This window comes from Carassius auratus, chromosome 47 (assembly GCF_003368295.1).
Source record: "Carassius auratus strain Wakin chromosome 47, ASM336829v1, whole genome shotgun sequence".
Classification (NCBI taxonomy): domain Eukaryota; kingdom Metazoa; phylum Chordata; class Actinopteri; order Cypriniformes; family Cyprinidae; genus Carassius; species Carassius auratus.
In genome coordinates, this window is record NC_039289.1 from 14,343,387 (window position 1) to 14,358,150 (window position 14,764).

Below are 14,764 nucleotides of genomic sequence, written 5' to 3' on the forward strand. Positions count from 1 at the left end.
TCTGTAAAAACTTGCATAAAATTAACGTATTTTTGGTTCACATGTCTATTAAAATTCACTCACCAAATCAACTTGATTATTTACTATTTTGGACTGTAATACCTCCAAATCCACTTTTGGAGGCAATGCAATATCCTCCTCACAACGATAAGATGTATGGTATGTGTGTGAACTATTTTGTTGATGACTTTTATTTTGAAAACCACCGGACCTGATGTTTGATAATTTTTTTTATATTTTTTTAAATCGCCGAGTTCAGCAACTAAACGTTTCACGTTAACTACCGCCTCTTGTTTGGCGAATGCTTCCGTTCAAATAAAAACAAACAGCGTTAATGCATTGTCGACGAATTTAACACACATCATTTTTAAGGATGCCCAAAAATGGCTAGAGTCAAGTCGTTCTTCCGGTTCACTTCCGGTTTCCACGTCTCGCTTCTGGAACGAGCACGTTTGCAGCTGCAGCCATTTCTGCTCAATTTCACACACTTTTATAACTTCTCGAGTCTCCGCGAATGTCCGCGATCTTAGCTGATGATTTAGTTACCTAGTTAACCAGGTACTTCACGTCTTGTTTGAATCGAGAGCGGTGCTGGTGTAGTATCGTCCTGCACGCGTCGAGTGTGAGTATGTGTTGTTGGAGACACTGATGATGGAGAGAGATCTTCTCCGACAGTCTGTGTCCTATCATGGGGACAGTCTGCTCTCACTGTTAAAGTGCGAGCAAAGCGAGAACCCAGACTTTAAAAATGTGGCTGCTGATCTCTCCAAAACTACCAGTCAAAGGTAAGAGACGATCTGGTAATAGTTGCACGCACACGATTGTTTGTATCCGTCATGTCATGTTTGTGTTGACAGATATCCTTTAAATAGCCAGCAACACCTATTTGATTAGTTTTTGCTTGAATTACTCGGCTGCAAGTGGCTACAGACTGACTTTGTCTGTGGAGATATTTAACAGAATGTTTGCTCTGTTCTTTTCCACACAGTTTCTTCTCAGAAGTGTTTATAGAGTGCATTTCTTGCAATACACCGTTTATATCTGAGAAAAGAGTTATTTTTAGTTATTTTCTTAATCCCGGAGTGGTAAAAGGCTTCCATAGACCATTTTGGCAAGTGAGAATATTATTCATATCGTTTTGATAATATATTGACTAGGGATGCACCGATATGACAATTTCGGCCGATACGATAATTCTTGAAATATGAATATATTATTTCATAAATATGAAAGCCGATAACTGGTATGTTGGTCGATAAATCTAAGTCCACATTTTTACATAATTTTTGAGAGTCCGATAACCTAAAAAGTCTCATCATTAAAAGGCATTAAACACTTCAGCATAAATCAAACATAAAGCAGCCTTACAAATAAATACAATAATACTTTTGATGGTAACAAGTTACTGGACAACATTACTATGCTTTTTTATTTAAAAAATTTAAGGCGATAAGACGATGGTGTTGGAAGAAGTCCAGCATGTATGGACTACAGATATTGTCTAAATCATTAAATATTTTATTATTAAGAGTACAAATTAATCCAATTAATACTTGTTTTTTTAGGCTATTTTTATTAGGTTACTTTTAATATTAAATTTATATTACAATTAATTTGCTTCGCACCAATTTCATAGCACATCACCACGTAACAGACATGATAAAATAAAAAATCAGGCTATTAGCTTAGGATACTCCTCAATGAAAATGTATTAAAAATGTCTTTTAAAACAGGTTTATTATAGGCTACAATGAATTATAGGCCTTTAGCTTTATTTTATGCACTGACTTTCAAAAACAACCTTTTCAACTCAAATAATGTTTCTTCTCATTGTTTTCAGTATATTCGGGCTCTGAGCGTGCTGTAACATGGCAAATAAACCCAAATAATTCACAACTTTTTTTATTACGGGAATATTCTCTTTATAGCTTAACCAAACGCATTCTATATGAGAAAAACCTGATTTATATGCATACAATAAACAAAATATTACAATGTACACTCGCTCAAAAGATTGTAAATGCACAAGCGGACTTAACTGTGCTAGTCGTGAGGATCTGTTGTGGATGCACACTAAAACACGGGCGAACAAAGATTACATTACATTATTTTACAGTAGCTAATAATCTCATTATAATATTACAGACTTGCCCTGCACATGTTGCAGTTCACCTTTTTTCATTTTTGAAGTGTTTCCAATGATATTTCAAGCAATTAAAACCATCATGGTGAACCGTGAGCATCTGAAGTGTCTCTGCGGGAAATAATGCATTATTTATCGGCTCTAAGATATCGGCCAAATTATCTTATCGGTTTGATAATGGTAAAAGGAAAATGTACATTTATCGGCCGATATTGATATGGTGGCCGATATATGGTGCATCGCTAGTATGGACAGTAAATGAGTGTTATGACATTGGTTTGAAACAGGGATAAAGAAGAAGTGAGTCCTGTTCTGGAGCAGTTCATAGCAAGGAAAGCTGATCTTCTGTTTGCAGCGTCATGGAAAACCTCTACACCAGCAGATGAATGGCAGGAGGACCCTGGAGGTGAACTGCCTCATTCGTTTCTCATGAAATTCAAAGTCTTATGGTGTTATGCAATCATGTTGCTCCAAACCCATCACAAAAGGTTTTTTTGTAGAACATCTCGTAAAAGTGAATGGGAATGGCATGCGGGCGATCAGACGCTGAACTCTTCTTCTAATAATGCATGTGTGGTTTCAGAGGCGTACGCCGTCATGCCTCCGCTGGAGCAGTTCATGGAGGTGTGTTTTGAGGAGAGACGTGAGCTCTTCTACAGGGATGTGGAGCGAGGAGACATGCTTATCGGAAGAATCAATTCAGTGCGAGACTTCGGCTTGTTCGTAACTCTTCTCTGCACAGCTGGAGGACTGGAGCGAGATATCGAGGATCTGGAGATAAAGGTGGCATCCAAGTTATTGATTTCCCTCCGAAGTGTGTATTTCTAGACCAGTAATGGCACCAACAACAGAATTGTAATTATGTGTGTCGTCTAATGGTTCTTGATCTAAATATGCCTGAAAAGATTTATTGTTATATGAAATATTGCTATTGTTTTGAAGCTTGAAAACCATTTTCATCTTTGACCTTTATCATAATCATTTTATTGTTTGTATTTTAATTGTGCGTTCAGTCATATGATAACGATATAAGATGGTTTAAAGAAATGTTAAACTCTTTTTTTCAAATGCTTTTCATTTTCGTTAAGATTATAAAAATAAATGTTGTCCATTTAAAGGCCCTCTGTCCATTAAGAGAAGTTCCTTCCACTGGAAATCACGATGATCCTCTGTCTTACTACCAAATTGGGGATTTGATTCGAGGTATGAGCCGCCTTTTAGCTCTATATATTGATCCTAAAGTGATTAGATTTGATAAAGGGATGTTTTGTGGCACAGCTGGGCTGAAGGACATTGACCGCTATCACGAGAAGCTGACCTTATCACTGTATCCATCCTCACTGGCTCCACACTTGGATAAAGTTAAGCTGGGAGTCATAAGCAAAGAAGATCTTCCTCTTCATTATATGTACGTAAAGATGAGAAAATGAATATTGACTGGTTCGTCTCAGACTTCCTGTTGTTGATCATTTCCTCCGCTCGTTCAGCCGTGGGGAAAAGGTGGTCGCAGACAGCAGCCAGACGTATGAGAAGCTCTTGGAGAGCTCTCTTGGTCTGTCCAACCCTTTAAATGTGCACTTCCTCCTGGGGAAGCTGGGAATAAGTGATACACAAACTCCTTCACTCATGAGGGGCTTGCAGAGGTACTGTGGCTTTTATGTCCTTCCCAGTTTTCATGGTGGTGTTATTATTATTATTATTTTTTTTAATTGCATTTTTTTTGTGTGTGTGTGTGTGTGTGTGTGTGTGTATACACAGTAAACGCTTCAAGGAAGATGATTTTGCAACAGCTATTCGGAAGAAACAGTCGGTGTCCTGGGCCTTGAAATGGTTTGTATTTAGCAAATGTTCCCTTGTGTTCTATTAAATCAACTCACTTTTTAATGATTGTTTTATTAAAAAATGCATTCAGATGTTTTTAATGTCATGTTTTTCATTTCTGAATTACATAGTCAAATTTGTCAGGAGGATAAATATTAATAATTTGAATGATTAAGATGTGTGCACTCATGCTTTTTAGCTGCAAGGAAGTTATTTGACATTTAAGAGTTATTCAAATTAAATGTTTCTTGAAAATGCTTTTGAAAAACCAACAGAACTACATTTCTTCACATTTTTTACATTGTTCCTTTTCTTTTTTGTGGATGTTCTGGATGTTCTAACTCATTTTATAAATATTTCTGCTACATATACACTAAATGACTATCAAACTATCATAAACTAGCACTTTTATAAGATAACATGTTGGGGAAAGTTACTTTAAAAAGTAGTGCATTACAATATTGTACAAAGTGTTTTTTTGAATGTGTTTAATGCGTTACTTGAATAAGTAATCAGATTACATAACTTGCATTACTTGTAATGCATTGCCCCCAGCACTGATAAACTAATAGGGACTGCATGAATTCTTCATTTCATTACAGTGTTAAAGCTGGTGTTGACCATTTCAAATCGGGTCGTCATGTAGATGCAATGAATGAGTACAACAAGGCCTTAGAGATCGACACAAACAATGTGGAGGCTCTTGTGGCACGTGGAGCTCTGTGAGTCATGATAAAAACTTGTTCATATATATTATACACGAGTAATATTTACATGTTTATTGTTCTAGCTTGTTACATAATTACTGAAGCGGTTGAATTATTTTTTTTTTTTGTAGATATGCAACCAAAGGAAGCTTGATAAAAGCTATCGATGACTTTGAACTGGCGTTGGAGAACTGCCCCACACACAGGAATGCTAAGAAATACCTCTGCCAGACACTGGTGGAAAGAGGAGGACAGTAAGTTATCTAGAAATAGTTTTGCTTCTTCTGGTTCTCCGGTAGAAATTAATTTAATGCTTACATGTGCCAAAAAGTAGGGCTGTTCGATTCCACAATTTTTGGAATCGATTCCAATTTCTGGTCCTGGAATCGATTCTTGGAATCGATTCCTCACTATTGTTTTCGATTCTTTTCCAATTATTTTAATTTATCAATTTTTTTAGATTAAAAGGAACCTAATCTCACCATGATGACTGCAGGATAAGTCGTATAATGCATCCTTAATATGAAGCTGAAAAAAAAAATGACGATACGAACATTTTAGTTTTTTCAGCTTTGCCCGTGAAATTAGTCATAGCCCAGCTCAGCAGGGACATGCGTTTATCGCATGAATTAAATAAGACATGAAGTGTCTAAAATAAATGTGCACAGTTCAGCTGAATGATGAAGTTTACTTTGTATACTTTGCATAATATTAACAAACCGTACACTGAAACTAAATAACCAGACCATTAATGACTGATAGAGCTCTGTCAATCAGATGTGCTCTCGTCCACTGATCTATGCTCGTGACGTATTATTTATAATTCATTGGCTGATAGAAATGTTAAAATATATATATATATATATATATATATATATATATATATTAGATGGTAATAAGAGCAAGAACCTCAGTGACGTCATGATCTATTCGTTCATGCAGCGCTCAAAATTGTAGACAAGCCAGTTCCACCGTAAAATAACCTCTGAAAGATTATTTTCAATTATATATATATGATTTTTAATAATCTTTTCTCACAACTGTTGTAATTATGGCTTAGGTGAATTGTGGTCCTAAAATTCAAATGATCAGTGCCGGCTTGTTTTTGTGAATTTAAATGTGTGCAGCCTTTGTCGGATGTAGCCTTCCGTTAGAGAGACTCCCATAGATAAGCTTTGTTGAACTGAAAAATACTCTGAATGAGGAGTCGATTCCCCTTGATGGAACCGATTCCAACCTTTGGAAGTGACTCTCGATTCCCAACGCCTCGCAATCGATTCTTTCTGGAATTGATTCCCAGCCCTACAAAAAAGTAAATTCCACTAAAAGGCAACAAGAAATTATGCATTGCAGTGACTTTCCCCCGATTTACGCTGCATTTACAATTTACAATTAACCCACCAAAACCCACCCGTCTCCACCCATAAACCCACCCGTCTTAATCCCTTAACCCACCTAAACCCACCCGTCTCACCCTAAACCTACCCGTATCAACCTATTAACCCATCTTAACCCAACCGTCTCCACCCCTAAACCCACTCTTCTCCCCCTCAATCACCCATCTCCACCCCTAAACCCAGCCTTCTCCGCCTAAACCCACCCATCTCCACCCCAAACCCACCCATCTCCAACCCTAAACCCACCCTTATACCCCTCAATCACCCATCTGCACCCCTAAACCCACCCATCACCACCTCTAAACCCACCCGTCTCAACCCCTAAACCTACACATCTCCACCCCTTAACCCACCTAATCCCACCCGTCTCCACCCTTTAACCCACCCTTCTCTCTCTAAACCCAACAGTCTCCGCCCATAAACCCACCTGTCTTCACCCCTAAACCCACCAGTCTCAATCCCTTAACCCACCTAAACCCACCTGTGTCCAACCCTAAACCCAGCGTTCTCCCCCTAAACCCACCCTTCTCCCCCTCAATCACCCATCTCCACCCCTAGGGGGCGCTTGTCTGAAGTTTAAAATCATTGGTTACCCGTAAGCCAATCAGATGCGTTTAGTTATGACGCATGTTATGCGCCTGTACAGCCGCATCGAAGCACAGAAATCATGCATCGAACTCAAATCTATGATTGAACTGTAAACCTGTTGTAAACACAATCCAGGATTCGGGGCTACCAAAAATAAGGCTGTAATACCTCGCCATTATATCTTGATCATTGTGCACGCCAAGCTGTGCAGCACACAGACCAAGTTTTTCTGCCTCCTTGACCTGATCCTCCATGAGTGCAACCAAGGGGGACACAATTACAGCTATAGCCTTGCCGGCCTTTGGCCTCCCCAGTTTCTCACTAACTAACGGTAACAATTGATAAATTAAACTTTTCCCAAAACCAGTCGGGAGTAGGGCCACAACATCACCTCCATTTAAAATGTTTATCAAACACTCTTCTTGTTCTGGCTTCAGTTTGAAAAAGAGTTGAATGTTCTCCATAACAGAGCGAATTGCATCCCGTGTCTCGTTTCCCATTTCCGCGGTCGTTTCGGTTTTCGATTTCTCTAACCTACAATGTAAAACTCTGCGCTTAGCATCTACGTCACGGCTCTCAGCCCGCCCTCTGTTCGTTGATTGGCCCGGCTGTTTCCAGACCGGTGGCAGACTGAAAGCTCTGACGCTGTATCAGACTGAGCACAGAAGCAAAATGAAATTGAGCGGAAGTAGGAAGTCTGACGTAGTCAGGCTACCCTAAACCAGCCTTCTCGCCCTAAACCCACCCGTCTCCACCTGTAAACCCACATGTCTCAACCCCTTAACCCACCTAATCCCACCCTTGTCCCCCTCAACCACCCATCTCCACCCCTAACCCCCCCCCCCCCCCCAACTCTAAACCTACCCTTACAGTAGGATAACTGTAGTGTTGGTAGCATAATCTGATATGTAGCACTATTTGTTATAACACCGGGACAGAGCATCACAGTATGGTTTGGGGCTTAGCATTTCGATCACACACTTGAGGTATTCAGCCAATCACAACGCATTGGAGAGCTGGCCAATCAGAGCACACCTCACTTTTCAGAACGATGAGCTTTTGAAAAAATCAACACATTTCAGAAAGATGGGGCATAGACGAGAACCAATGTACAGTATGTGGAAAATAATGTTCTTTTTTTAACCTTATACCACATAAACACATTTCATTACACCAAAAACACAACATATGACCCCTTTAAACAATACAATGTAAGTGCAGCTTTAGAGCCCAGCACATCATAGACACTTGAACCTATTTGACTTAAGCAACCGCCCAAAGCACCCTTGAAATCACCTATACATATCCAAAATTAATGCTACTAAAAGACCATACCAGCCATTTAGCAATGTCGTAACAACAGGATAACGTGTAATACATGAACCTTCAAGAATATTAATACAATATAATAGATCTTATAGATAGGAAGTCATTAATGTCAAATTTAGCTCTTGTGCAGAGGTGAATTGGCCGTTTTATAATAGTTTGGTATGCCTGTAACTCAGTTTTTTTTTTTCTGCTTAGACTTGAAGAGGAAGAAAAGTTGGTGACTGCTGAGGGTCTCTACAAAAGAGCCACCGTGTTAGACGACACGTTTCAAGAGGCTTCCGAAGCCTTGGCGAAACTTCAGTTACGTATCCAGGTGAGCTGGATAAACCTGCCTGTCATGAATACATGGTTGGCTGCTACTGCGAATTTAGTCAGAATAGTAGCCACAGTGTTTCGTGTACACAGATGTGTCATGTTTTAAAGGAACAATTTAGCTCAAAATGAGTCCTTACTCACCCTCAAGTTGTCCAAGATGACTTTTGTTTCTTCATCAGATTTGGGGAAATGTAGCATTGCATATTTTGTTCACCAATGGATCCACTGCAGTGAATGGGTGCCGTCAGAATGATATAAAAACATCAATCAACAAGGAATCCACACCACTCCAGTCCATCAATTAACAGGAGAGAAATCAGTGTTTACAAGCCAAAACCTCTCTGAACAAATATGATGGTTGGATTTTGATGCGAGACACAACAGGAGATTTTTCACTAGAGGAAGCTTTATTATGGATTATGGACTTAATGAAGGACTTGATTTCTACAAACACGCAACTATTGTCTTCAGAAGACATCAGCCTATGGACTGGAGTGGTGTGGATCACTTTTGGATTATTGTGGTGTTTTTATCCGCTGTTTGGACTCTCATTCTGACGGCACCCATTGGTGAGCCAGTGATATAATGCTACATTTCTCCAAATCTGATGAAGAAACAAACTCATCTACATCTTGGAAGACCTGAGGGTGAGTTAATATTCAGCAGGGATTCATTTTTGGTGCACGGTTCATAAATCAAGTCTGCAGTTTTAACTCTCAAGAAGTAGTTTTTAACTGACGGTTTTTGGAGTACTGATGAAGTGTTTTTGTTATTTATGTGTCGATCTGATCTTGGATCTGTGAAACCTGACTGATGGGACCTTTAACCCTCATTGCACTGGGTTGACAAAAATGCCCCATGTGGAAATAAAACCCCTCCACCTTTGGTTTGTATTCTGTTCCTGGCACAACGGTAATTTCATCTCATGATCATTGCTAAATATAACATGTTGTCTCACATTTTTTTCCATTGCTTTAACATCCTGATGCCTGGGGTGTGAAAACGGCAACAAAATTGCTTATGCCTTGCACACGTGCATGCTTGCTCGATTTTCCTGAAAATTATTCAAATTTTACCCTGTCAATGAACTGCTTTAAAGAAATCGCTTAAACTGAAAGAACTGGAAGCTGCCAAAGAGCAGGAAAAAGCTAAGACTGTGGAAACAAGCGCAGAGAAATTGCGTAAGATCCTAAAAGAAGAGAGAAGGTAACGTCAACCGCACCAGATTTCTTCATGTTTTTATTCCTGTTAAGCACATCTGTGGTCCCATACACACTGCAGCTAAATACAGTTGTTCTGTAATGTGTTTCAAGTGTGTCAACACTTATGGGTACAACTTTAATGAAAAAAAGAAAAGAAAAAAAATCCTATATGGCTGCCTTCTACATAAAAGAAAAGAGCACAGAAAGCCAGAAAGTGTTAAACTATATTACCTAGCCCTGATTTATAAATCAGTCACACAAACGTTGCAGTGTGTATGTGACCACTGAAATCTAGAGTATTTCTTCCATCAAAACAAGGTAAGAACTCTTCTATTTTACGGTTTTATCCTGCCCCATTTTCTGATGGGTGCTCACAATGCCCTGCTCGTTTCAATGTGATGTCTGCTTCCATCTAGAATGAAGAAGAAAAGGAAGCGGTCGACCTCTTCCTCCACATCCTCTGATACGTCCTCAACTACGAGCGAAGACTCGCACGCATCGAGTCGCAAAAAATCGAAGAAACGGAAACACAAGCGCCGGCGCTCATCTCACAGCAGTAAGAAACACAAGAGGAGAGTGTCGTCATGTAGCGATAAAACGGTGGAAGATGATTGGTTTCCAGCTCCTGCTAACACGTCCGCTTCATACATCAACCAGAAGCAATCCATCAGCAAACTCATCAGCGAAGGAGAACCGTCTTGGGGCAAAAGCCGAAACGAAGACGGCAGAGGTAGGTTAGATGATGCTATGGACCGAAGCCTGGAGAACGTCAAGTATGGAGCCCAGCCGGAAGCGTCTAGACTGGGACGTCCTGAAGCGAACGGCCAAGCTACAGATCAACACCGAAGCCTGAGGGATTCCTCCTCCTCAACCCAGTCCGAATACTCCCTCAAATCCGATCGACACTCCAAGGAATTTTCCTTGCTAGGCAGAAAACGTTGTGAATCGGAACGAGGCGGGAATGACAAGACGGGTCGAGATCAAGAAGACCAAGGGAAGTCTTCAGGTGCAACCCTGAAAAAAGATGTCCCTTCCGGCTTGTTTAACATTTTCAGTCAAATTGCTGAATTTGAGAAGGAAAAAAAGCTGAAGAAGTAAGAGTCGCTCTTCGTGGCTGTGAGGAGTAACACTAGTAGTGCTTTCATTACTAGAACTAGCAGGTTTAGCCCTCAAGTATAGTGATTGAAATATATATGATAGTGAATGATGACGTTGATCAGAACGGTTTATTTTCATAATTTGGGAGAGAGCCTGCCTTTAAAAACTGCCAAGCAAAGCCAAAATCTGTGAGGTGGATGATGCCTCGGTGTTATAATCTGCATTCAGTATAATGTCAGTGTTCAAATAAATGAATGTAATGGTCATGGTTTGCTCTTTGTCTGATGAAACCCTGTGTATTAAAGGTTATGAATGCAAAGGGGTCTTCCAGCAGGGTTTCAGAAAGCCAAACCATCAAAATATGCTCTGGTCAAGCTGAACAACTTAAAGTTCAGTTTAATGCTCTTTTTGATGGTATATGGATTATAAAAATTTGAAAATACAGTATGATTAAAAACAAATAACTCGAAGTAAAATCCATGCTTGTGAGTGAAAAAAAAAACACGTACAAACATCTAAAAACATTTAAGATGGAGAGTTTGAAGTACTATGAATATTCATATAGTTAATGTATTTATTGGATTCATGTTTTAGGTTGATATTGCTACTGTACATAAGGAATATTAATAGGAAAGTCACTTTTTTTTTTCAAATTGACTGCAGTCCATCAGAGGGCAGTACAACACTGGGCTTCCTCTGTAATGGACTTTTAATGTCCTTTTGCCTCATAATATTATATATAATTCAGCCTTACATTAGTTGAAACACAGTCCATTAAGGTCAAGATACAACACATGCAGGTCATTTTCAATGAAGCGAGAAACAAAGAAAAAGACTATCAAGAAAGTTTGATTTTATTCATTGACAAAATAAAATACTTGTGTGAATATCATAATCATGTTATCAAAAGTAACCAATTAATCTAACCTATCAAGTCTCTGTCTTTGAAAGGCTTTTGTCTCTGAAACACATTAAATGCACGACTATTTCTTATTTCCATAAAGCAGGGAATTCCAAACTCTGTCGGTCGAACCTAGCACCCAATATATTTACTTGAAGTACTGAGATTTTAAGGGAATAAATTAATAACATATCTGTGTTCACGCTTCTCTGGTGTTGGTTAATGGTCATATGACCTGCAGATAAACAACTAAAATATTTCATCTTTTTAGTAAGTGTTTTGTTTTGATTGTTATTTTAAAATGATTTCGTTGAATTTTAAATTATTTTTTAGCTAATTGTTAGATTTCCATTAAACTCACAAACTCCCTGCAGTTCCTTCATGAACCGTTTGGGAAGCCTTTATGTTTAATGCACTTCATGTTGTCACTAACATCAAATTGAATATTTTCATTCTAATTGTATTTTTATATCAGTATGGTACATGATATGGTATCCTTTTCAAATGTATGTAGTAAATGAGTTAGGTGAAAAGTAATCTAAAAATAGTCTGATTACATAACCTGAAATTTGTAATGGATTATGTTACTCACTACAATTTTTTATCATGTAATTTGGAATCAGTAATGGGCTACATTTTTAAAGTAGCCTAATCTACCCATGCTAGCAGTTAGATGGACTTTAGAGTGTGTTTTACCCACTTTAGTAAATCTTTATATGTAATTACATGATTTTGTTGTTTTTAAAATATGGTTAAAGTTTATAGAGATATATATATTTTTTCAATTATACATGATATATAATGAATACAAGCACACATGTATGAAGATGTGTGGCACTGAAGGTCCACTAGTCCTTGAGTAGGCTAAGTGGTAATAATGTCTGTGGGCTTAGGACAGACATGACTGCGTTTGATGAAATGGCAGATTTTCCAGCCAGGAATTACCCATCATCCCTCTGTGCCACTCAGTGATGGAAAACTGGCCAGGCTCTTTCAGGGGAGAAATTTGGTTTGTACGAAGCTATTCTCTGAAGGGATAATCAGACTGAGGAACATGCTGACTACGAAGAGGCTTTCAATTCAAGCCGAAACAGGAAAAATACATCTTTTGGTTGAGCTAAAGGAAGTATTGAGTTCTTGGAGCATGACTTCATGTTCGAAAGGAAAATGAAAATAAAGTCCTACCAGTGCCTTAAGTTTTTGAATAATTAGAACGTAATACCCTTTAAACTTCTTGGACAAAGGAATATACCTTCATTAGAATAGCAATAAATAATATTAATCTTCCTGCCCATCCAATCCTTGTGTGTTTGTATTTTTGTTTAATCATTTATTTTCATAAGAACATGTGGCTGTGACCTAGGTGCAATCACACATAGGCCTACCAACGCGAAAACGCAAAAAATAAATAAATAACCTGTCCAAATTCTACTGTCAATAGTGTAGCGATGAATGAAGCATATCGCACAGAAGTAACTTTTAGACCAAAGAAACAGCTTTCAATTGGTCAGAGCCCGGATTTGCGTGACCAATAACATGAATGAAATCACGCGAAACTCCCATTCAAAATGATAAATGGAATTCAAATCGCCCGCGAAATTTCGAACAGCAACGGTAACTGCCGCCCCACCTTACAAAAACTATTTAGGCTATTTACAGAAATGTTCTGGGTTGAATACAATGTAAGCTTAATGTTCCAGTGATGCAAAGACTGCAGAATAAAAAATAAAATACATATTTACAGTAATGTAGGCATAAATGTAAACCTGTGAGGCGAGGCATTACGGCGGGAATAAATGTTTTAACACATAACCATGAAACTAGTAAATTCTGTCTATCCACAACATCTCAAGCCATGTAGGACTGTTGTATTTTATAAAATTATGTGGTGGAAGTGACTTTGGTGGTCATTTTGGAAATGAAATGGCCAATTTTGTTTTCATAAAGATAATGTTGTTAGCACTTCGTAAATCCAAAATACACGCAATTACATAATGTTTTCATATATTCTGAAATAATTCAACAAATTATACCTTTATCATTTCAACACCTTTATTGATCTTACTGATACCTTTATTTCTTTTCTTAACACATCATAGGGCTAGTATTTATATTACCAAAGTCATGCTCCACAACAAAGTACATTATCATTTGAAGACAAATATATATATATATATATATATATATATATATATATATATATATATATATATACAGTACAGACCAAAAGTTTGGACACACCTTCTCATTCAAAGAGTTGTCTTTATTTTCATGACTATGAAAATTGTAGATTCACACTGAAGGCATCAAAACTATGAATTAACACATGTGGAATTATATATGGAATTATATACATAACAAAAAAGTGTGAAACAGCTGAAAATTTGTCATATTGTAGGTTCTTCAAAGTAGCCACCTTTTGCTTTGATTACTGCTTTGCACACTCTTGGCTTTCTCTTGATGAGCTTCAAGAGGTAGTCACCTGAAATGGTCTCCAACAGTCTTGAAGGAGTTCCCAGAGAGATGCTTAGCACTTGTTGGCCCTTTTGCCTTCTGTCTGCGGTCCAGCTCACCCCTAAACCATCTGGATTGGGTTCAGGTCCGGTGACTGTGGAGGCCAGGTCATCTGGAGCAGCACCCCATCACTTTCCTTCTTGGTCAAATAGCCCTTGATGCCTTCAGTGTGACTCTACAATTTTCAGAGTCATGAAAATAAAGAAAACTCTTTGTATGAGAAGGTGTGTCCACACTTTTGGTCTGTACTCTCTCTCTTTCTCTTTCTCTCTCTCTCTTTCTCTCTTTCTCTCTCTCTCTCTCTCTCTCTCTCTCTATATATATATATATATAATGTTTCAATTTCAATATTTGATTAATTAAAAAAATAACTTTCCAGTTTGGTTAAATCATTTTCATAGTTTAAGATAATAATACGCACACACACACACACACACAAACACACACACACACACACACACACACACACACACACACATAAGCTGTTTGCCATTCAAAAACCATTTGAAAAGTAGCAACACTTAACAATACAGTTGTGGTTTAAAAAAGTCTTCAAATAACAAAATTACATGAAAAAAAAATTGAAATCTGTTTACAGACTGTTTTATCGAACTCTGCACATTCTTTTTAAGCATGTCATGTTCATTCACTTTAGTCTGGCTGTTTTTTAATCAGATCAAGAACAAAAATATATATGTGAGAATCACATTCACAGGATGTCTATAGCCTGCTTTTTGCTCAAATGTTTT

The 14,764-nt window shown here is 38.1% G+C and overlaps 1 protein-coding gene across 1 annotated transcript; it reads left to right on the forward strand.

The window, feature by feature from the left end:
• Nucleotides 1–362: 362 nt before the first annotated feature.
• ttc14 (tetratricopeptide repeat domain 14) lies at nt 363–10,866 on the forward strand. Its single transcript, XM_026236437.1, has 12 exons — nt 363–785; nt 2,431–2,549; nt 2,727–2,926; nt 3,262–3,346; nt 3,422–3,551; nt 3,631–3,786; nt 3,902–3,973; nt 4,567–4,686; nt 4,803–4,925; nt 8,181–8,298; nt 9,400–9,506; nt 9,919–10,866. The coding sequence occupies exons 1-12, from the start codon at nt 649–651 to the stop codon at nt 10,598–10,600; spliced, it is 2,049 nt and encodes a 682-aa protein (XP_026092222.1). The 5' UTR covers nt 363–648; the 3' UTR covers nt 10,601–10,866.
• The last annotated feature ends 3,898 nt before the right edge of the window (nt 10,867–14,764 follow it).

What these genes read in the sequence shown, in the direction of transcription:
- ttc14 (XM_026236437.1), top strand. Translation starts at nt 649, where the DNA reads ATGATGGAGAGAGATCTTCTCCGACAGTCTGTGTCCTATCATGGGGAC. An exon ending in CTTGTGGCACGTGGAGCTCT is followed by an intron (nt 4,687 to 4,802) that starts GTGAGTCATGAT and finishes TTTTTTTTGTAG; the next exon opens with ATATGCAACCAAAGGAAGCT. An exon ending in CTGGTGGAAAGAGGAGGACA is followed by an intron (nt 4,926 to 8,180) that starts GTAAGTTATCTA and finishes TTTTCTGCTTAG; the next exon opens with ACTTGAAGAGGAAGAAAAGT.